At 43.8% G+C, this 7,704-nt stretch overlaps 1 protein-coding gene across 11 annotated transcripts in view; it reads left to right on the forward strand.

The window, feature by feature from the left end:
* PPP1R21 (protein phosphatase 1 regulatory subunit 21) overlaps positions 1–1,805 on the forward strand; it is a 57,829-nt gene extending 56,024 nt beyond the window's left edge. For 2 of the 11 annotated variants that reach the window (XR_014786974.1, XR_014786978.1), the window contains exons 22-23: positions 74–1,370; positions 1,491–1,805. Coding sequence is in view for 2 of the 11 variants with exons in the window: in XM_084829205.1 (XP_084685331.1) it covers positions 74–103 (30 nt within the window). In the remaining 9 variants the exon portion in view is untranslated. Of the gene's footprint in view, positions 1–73 lie in introns of all 11 variants that reach the window. The other 9 variants (XR_014786975.1, XR_014786979.1, XR_014786976.1 and 6 more) reach the window with 5 other exon arrangements.
* The last annotated feature ends 5,899 nt before the right edge of the window (positions 1,806–7,704 follow it).

Here is a 7,704-nt window from a genome sequence, read left to right on the forward strand (position 1 = left end):
ACAAATAGTCTGACCAGGTATTAGCAGCATCCTGTGTTCTGTGATGATGACTTGTGTTCTCTCCTTGATCTAGGGAAATTCCAAGAAGAACAAAAGTCGATAGTATTGGTCAGCCAACTGCCTTTTGGATTTTGCTGCTGCGCAGAAACACAAATGCTGGAAATGGAATTCGTTTGGCAAATTGTTTCTTGACTGGATGTGAACATAGTGATGGACTTACCTATTTGTGCTTTGGTGTTGTGTATGGATGTGAGACGGCACCAAATTTGGTAGGCCAGTGCAATGCAAACCAAACATTGTGTGGTCAGTAAAGCAGATGGGGAAAATACGCACTCTGTGGATAACTTGCATAGGAATTAACCATAACTTTTTACTGTATGCTTTGTAACTACTTTTAATTTCCACGTACAAACTTCCAAGATTTTGTATATTTGAGTGCATAGTTAGAAGAACAGATCTGGCATCAATGAGGTAGTTGTCTTTTCCTGCTAGTATTCTCATTCCTGCCTGTCCATTCCTTTCTGTGGGTAAAAAAGCACACACACGAACCCCAGAGTTATTGATACCTTTCAGCAATGTCTACCTGTGCAGTTACTGTAAAATGTACTACCGACTCCCGTCTTTCCCTCTTCTAGTCTAGCTTAGACGATTGCCTTAGAGAGGCAGTCTTGGCACATTTGTACTGAAGCATTCAATGCAGCTGTGACTAATGCAAATTCGTATTAACTGTAATAAGCGATTAAAAGTGTACAGTCATGGTCTTTTGAAATCAAAGTGCAGAAACTAGGCCAAAGAAGGAGTTCATAGAAAATCGTGCTGAAGAGTGACATTTTGTCCATTTTTGTTTGTGATGTTACTTTTCATGCAAATCTTATGAAAGAAAAATGGCTGGCAGCAGTTGGCGTAAGATGTGAACAGGACAAATACTGAAGAGGGACTCTTTCAGTGAAGACTCTTTACCTTGATAGGAGTGGGACTGTATACATGATGGATCAGCAGCTACAAACCAAGGCTGGTATATGAAAGCAGGCTAAGAAATCACTGAATTAGCAAAGCTCTGCAAAGAAATGCTGGTTCAAATCTTGATTGGCCTGGAAATAAAGTTGACACGGAGTGGGTGGGTGTGTAATGCTGGGCTTTGGGAGCCTGCCTGCTTCTCCCATCTGAGTCCACACATAGCAATCTGCCTGATTCTCACAATCCTATAATTGCTCTCTTCAGGGGTGTGCTGTGGAGATCCCTATGCATGTTCACCCAGGTTTCACATTACTTCCTCCATGTGGCAACACAGGCAACCCAACGTGTGCTGCTGCCTGAAGCCTATTTTGGCACAGAGTCTGAACCAGTCCTGTGGTGTTTGTCCTATGGCAGCGATAGGCAACCTGGTGCCTTCCAGGTATTCCGGATGACAACTCCCATAATCCCTGACCATTGGCTGTCCTGACTGGGCCTTATGGAAGTTGTAGTCCAAAATGCCTGGAGGGCACCAGGTTGCCTACCTCTCTCATACGGCATTTTGAAATTTGCCCAATTGACGTCTTAATGGTCTCTAATCTATTCCTGTTCACATTTTCTTTGTCCCGTGGGAAGCTTGTTTACACAAACCTGAGGACTTCTCAGCACGGTATTCCGTGGAAAGTCTCCACTGTCAATTCACAAGACGTTCCACTACTGAATATTTCACACTGAACTACTTCGGTTGCCTCATAAAGGATAGTAGCTGTCCTACATGCAAGGGTTACTCCACTGTATCAACCATGTCAATGTGTATTATGAGCATAGAATAAATATACTTCCAAGTTAAATCTTCCCTTCAGAGATTTTTTGTTCTGTGTCTGCAGTATGCAACTTTATAGAAGATGTGGCTTTGAGCAAAACTGCTTTTGGACATGTCCATATCTCATGAGGTTTAATAGCCTTCAAAATTCATATCTATATTACGAAGTCTGGGACAATATGATTAAGCATCTTGTCTATTGGTAGGGTGGGAGGATTTTATGTTAAAAGGCAGTGCATTTTGGAAAACCCCCCTCAAATATTAGTTTTAACTTGCTGCTATTAAAGAAGGAGCCAGTCTTAAATCATACAGATCCATAAAGATGCTGTAGAGAATTTATGACTTTTATTTGATTTTCAAAGCAAAAAGAAATTCAAGCTACCTAAGGTAATTATAGTTTTAAAAATGACTGGCTGATTTGCATTGGGTTGTGTTCATATTATGCTGCTAATTCCCAAAGTCCTCTGTTCTCGGCTCAGAGTTCAAGGTAGTGATGCAGCTGCTAAAGGGTGTGTGTGTGTGTGTGTGTGTGTGAAAGAAAAACATCTGGTGGAGGAGAATTCATGTAGAGCACATGTATAGAGACAGATTTATCCTGTTTGGAATTGTTATGGTGATTGACATTAGAGAAGGAAATGGTAGGTTCTCTGTAGAATTTTAATGTTTTCAGAGTCAGCTGAGGGCACATTTGCATGGTGGTTGTGAAGGGCAGACCAGATGTGACAGCTACTTCATTCCAGGATGGTCCTCCCCCTATCATTGTCCATCCACTCTCCAGGTGCCATTATTATTATCGTTATGATGATGATGATTTATATAATCACATGTTCTGTCTAGAAGCCACTTGGGGCAGTGTACAATACAATGTGTTTGTTTGTTTATTAACATTTATTTACTGCCTTATTTGCTAAAAAAACCCCTATCAGATCCGTAAAACCCAAGCAAAAAAGGAACAAAACCATACAATAAAAGTTATGACTGGCATTCAATTTAAAGAGTGGCAAAAACACTAAACATTTAAAGCCTGAGCACAGTTTTTACTCTAAAGCAGAATAATGAAGGATTCTATCTCACCTCACTTGGGAGGTGGTTCCAGAGCTGGGAGTGCTCCAATCAAAAAGACCCCATCTTGAGTACCTGCCAACCCAGCCTCTCTTGGTAGTGGGACATACAACAAGCCCCCCAATGATGATTGTAAGTTACAGACAGGCTAATATGGAAGGACATGCTGGAGATGCTGTGGGTAGATGACCTCTCGTGTTTGGGGGGAGTGGCGTTCACCCTGTTTTGGATGGGGTTGCATTTCCCCTGAAAGAACAGGTTTGCATCTTGAGAGTGTTCCTACAATCAGATTTGTTAGTAGAAAACCAGATGGCCTCAGTTTTACCAGCTTGGGCTGGTTTATCAGCTGTGGCCATTCCTGGACAGGGATAGTCTGGCTACAGCAGAGAGTGGGGAATCTCAAGCCTAGAGACCAAATCTTGGGGTTCAGTTTTGCCCTCCAGGGTTACCTAGTTGACCATGGCCCCCCTTATCTTGGCCCCATCTCCCCCCCCCCCGCCACCAGTGTTTTGGAGGTTTCCTGGCTTTGTGCAGTTCCCCCCCATTCTAAAAGGTTGAAATACCTCTCCCAAGGTTTAATTACTGGCATTAAGAGCTTTAAACCAAAATATGCTGGTATTCTTTATATTTTTGTCTCCAGCTCTCTTACCTTCAGCCCTGCCCACCATTGGAAAGCAGGCCTGAGGGCCTCTCCAAAATTGAATTTGGCCTTTGGGCTAAAAGGGGTTCCCTACCCCTATGCTATGGTAGCCAGTGTTCTGGTAACCTTCCGGTTGGATTACTATAACAGACTTGGGAATGCCCCTGAAGTTCACTTGAAAGCTTCAATTAGTGCAGTTCAGCTGCCAGAATTTAAATTGGCATAGCCATGTTTGTTGATACCACTCCAATATGGCGGGAGCAATTCTATGGCCGGTAGTCAGCAGCTAGACGGCCATAGGATATCTGGTTTTCCAGGAACCGGCCTCCACCTACTTCCACGCTGCCTCGCAGGCAGTGCAGAAAAGCCCCGTGCTCTGTGCTTGCAAAAGGAGCATGGAGCGGCCAAAATGGGATGTTCCCAGGGAGTGTTCCGGGGCGGGGAGGGCGGAAATGTCTGTACGACACATCCAGCATGTCGTACGGCAGCCTCCTCCCTCTCTCTGCCCTCTCGCAGCAAGACAGCTGCAATTTATTTATTTATTTATTGCTTGCTTGCATTTATACCCCGCCTTTTTCCCTCTTGCAAGGAACCCAAGGCGGCTTACATTATCCTCCTCTCCATTTTAGCCTCACAACAACAACCCTGTGAGGTGGGTTGGGCTGAGAGTCTGTGACTGGCCCAAAGTCACCCAGTGAGCTTCCATGGCTAAGTGGGGGCTAGAACCTGGATCTCCTGGCTCCTAGTCCAACACTCTTGCCACTACACCACACTGGCTCTCTAGCTGAAAATGCAGGGCAGGAGAAGCACGGAGGGAACAATCTCCTCGGTGCTTCTCCTGCTCTGCATGGGATAGGTGGTCGCCTGCGAGTTCGGAGGCAGCCGCCTAACTGCATAGGATTGTGCCCTAAGAGAACTGCAGTAGTTGCCTATTCATTTCTGGGCCCAATGCAAGATGTTGGTACCTTTTAAAGCTCTAAGCAGCTTGAGACCCAAACAGAGTAATGAGGCTTGTTTTTGACCTTTACCTTGAGGTCATGGTAAACATAATCCCTTATTGATAAATGATGGAAATGACAGTGAAATATCTAGAGGGCATTTAGTTGGCCTTGATATTTATCCCCGACAGAATTTCTTAACATTAATTCACACACATATTGATGTATACTAGACAATTGTCAGCACAATCTAATAAGTCTGCTCTTACCGCAATCCTTAAACTGCTTAAGCTAGTACACATGGATTGAAAACTATTTTAATGTACTGAGATCAAAGGGCCTAAGCTTGCTGGAACAGCCCCCTTCTGTCTGCATGCACTCCTCTTGTATACCGTCTTTGGGAGAAAATCTGAGCCCTAAATACTTTCCTAATCCATTTATGTTAGCGTTACTGCTTCTTTTTCTTCTGTTGAAACTGCTTGTTGTCAAATCGACGGCCCTGGAACTACTCATGACTGTTTGTGCTGCCCTTATCTGGGCCAGGCGAGGCAAAGAGACTGAGAACATTAGCATGCTGTGCTTAGAATGTTATTTGGTAGAAATCCATTGTTTTGCCGAGAACTCAGCTTGGAATTTGAGGTTGGAAATGAAAAACTCAGTGCTCTGCAAATTGTTTTGGCCTTACTGATTTTCCTCTGATTTTACTGTACAGCTACTGCCTCTTGAGGTGTGGGTTGTGTATGTTTGTGGGGGAACCCTTGTTCGCTGGCATATGAGTTCAGTTAAATTTGTTCTGCAAGTGTTAAGGGGAAGATTAATTAACCAAGCTTAGTTGATTAACCAGTAGGGCGTATTTTAACTGGTGAGATGGCAAGCTAAGGGTACATGAGGGTTTCCCTCTTACAATTCTAGCTTTTGTTCTGTGTCTCATATCTCAGAGGGCCAATTATATTGTCATTTAATAATACGTAGATTTGTTTAAACATGATTGATCAGTCTAAAAGCAGATAACTGATCCATTAAAAATTCTGTCTACATCCCCAATTTAACAACTTGTCAGCTGTTAAGACTGAAGTAGATAGGGCTTCTTTATTGGACAAGCTGTTGTGAAAAGGCGCGCGTGTTGGCAGGAAGTTTGAAACCCTGCAGTGCTCTAGCCCAGGGTTTCTCAGTTTCTCTAGCCCTTGGGTCTCAGTGCTGCCCGTTTGCTTAACCATCCTATGCCTTGGTTGCACCATGCACACTGCATAGGCAGGCATGACAGCAGGATGATGATGATGGAATAAAGAGGAAAGGGATAAGATGGGGAAGCTATTATAGGAGGAAGTGATTGTAAAAGCAGCAAGAGGAAGGGATGAAAGAAACTGGCGGAGGTGTCTGTAGGTACGTTGATGCCTGTGACACTCCTGCCCTGGGTTCTACCTTCTCCAGTTTCTACCTGATGAAACTGAGAAGAAAACCACCCTCAGGAATGTCTGCCTCCACTGGGTCAGTTGTCTTCACTGACACACACAGCTTCAGCCCCTTTTACTCTCTGGGTTAAAGAGACACCTAGTATGCTTAATTGGTTCCCTATACCCAATACAGGAGAAGTAACAAGGAAATATGTTTTCTAACGGTAGTGCGACCAACATGTGGGATTTTGTAGTTATAATAAAACAAATAAAATTATTTAATAAAAGAGTTATGTATTATTATTAATCAATCTATGTTTGGTCCTTACCTACCTACGCACTCTGCCCCTTCTAAATCTTAATCCCCAGCCCCACACGCTAGATGTAGCTTCTTCGATCCATAAGGCCCTATCTGACTTCCAACTATCAGTTCATCCCTTTCATAACCTCAGAATCCTCACACACACACACAAGCCCCTCCCACCTTTCACTCCCTCCCTAACATTCTATTAACCCTATCTTGCCTGGGCCACATTTAATAATGCAAATTCATATACATTAATGTAACGCATATGTTACAGAGCCCATGGGCACCACATTGGAAACCCAATAAATTTTCCTGAAATGAGGAGGCTGATACTTCCAGATCCAATGTCTGTACTTAACTTGAGGAAAGCTGAATTCTGGAACTCCCTGGTATAAGGAAATAGGTGTGGTAAAGAATTTAGCCATTTTCAAAGGGGGATTAGATGTCAATATAAAAGGATACCTGGAATTGCCAGCTGATGATGCCAAGCTCCACCTCCATCTGTCACCATTTTGTGACAGGGGGGCCTCAGTTATTTTCAGCTCTCTCGAGAGGGCCCTGAAGATAGAAAGGTTGAGGACCTCTGGTCTAGCCAATCGGTGAAATGGATTTAATGGTCAACCAAACGATGTTGGCATAATCAGTATCAATCTCAATTATCTGAGTGCAAGACCATATGTAGCCAGAACAATACCTTCCAGAAGTATCAGCAGGCTTGGGGAAGCCCCATGTTTTGCAGAAGCACAAAAGAATCTTTGGGAACCTCCAAAACAGCTCAGTAAAGACTGAGCGTGCTCATTGGCCACAGGATGCTGGTTGATTTGGGGGAGTGGGAGACACAGGAAATTGGATTGGAAGGGGAAAGGAATGGGGTATCCCAAACAGGATTTACCTCACTCTTGTTCCTGCTATGGTGAACTTTCAGAATCTTCGGCGTTGACTTGAACAGCTGGTGTTCCTGCATTGTAACACCTGTAATATGTGCACATTCTGTCCGTGTTGCCCTTGTCTCTCTCCCTCTGTTGTTTATGTAACTCTGTAAAGCATCATGTGCTTTGATGGTGCTTGCAAATGCAGTCATGCTACCCTGACCCACCATTTGTGCTTCAATTTGTAAATGTGAAACGCCATGGCTCAAGGTTGCTTGGCTTTTGCTTGCCTCTTTTTAGAATTGAAATTTGAATGGGGTTTTCCCCCATTAAGAGACTGATTCTGTTTGACTAGAATCTCCCATCGTCCACTGAAGTGTGTTAAATGCACAAAGCAAGAGAGCACACTAAGTGTCTCTGAGAAGTTGAAGCATAATTAATCTGTGGTGAGGTATCCTGAGTGTGCGCTGTGGCTTAGGCATGCAAGAACTCTGCTGGATTAGACCAAGGCATTCTTTGGAAGAACCCCAGCAACCAACATGCGATCTGCTAGAAATTGATACTTCGCAGTTTTTGGGAAACCTAATAAAAGGAATGGCTTGGATCCTGAGTTCCTTTCAGCGAATGCAAGGGCTCTTTCCATACATTTAAGGCCTTGTGATCTAGTAGATTGAAACACCTGTAATATATGTACGCTCTACCCCCCGCCCCCCGGTC

Source organism: Heloderma suspectum, chromosome 1 (genome assembly GCF_057233095.1).
Source record: "Heloderma suspectum isolate Gila_16-S chromosome 1, 16-S_ref, whole genome shotgun sequence".
Lineage (NCBI taxonomy): Eukaryota > Metazoa > Chordata > Lepidosauria > Squamata > Helodermatidae > Heloderma > Heloderma suspectum.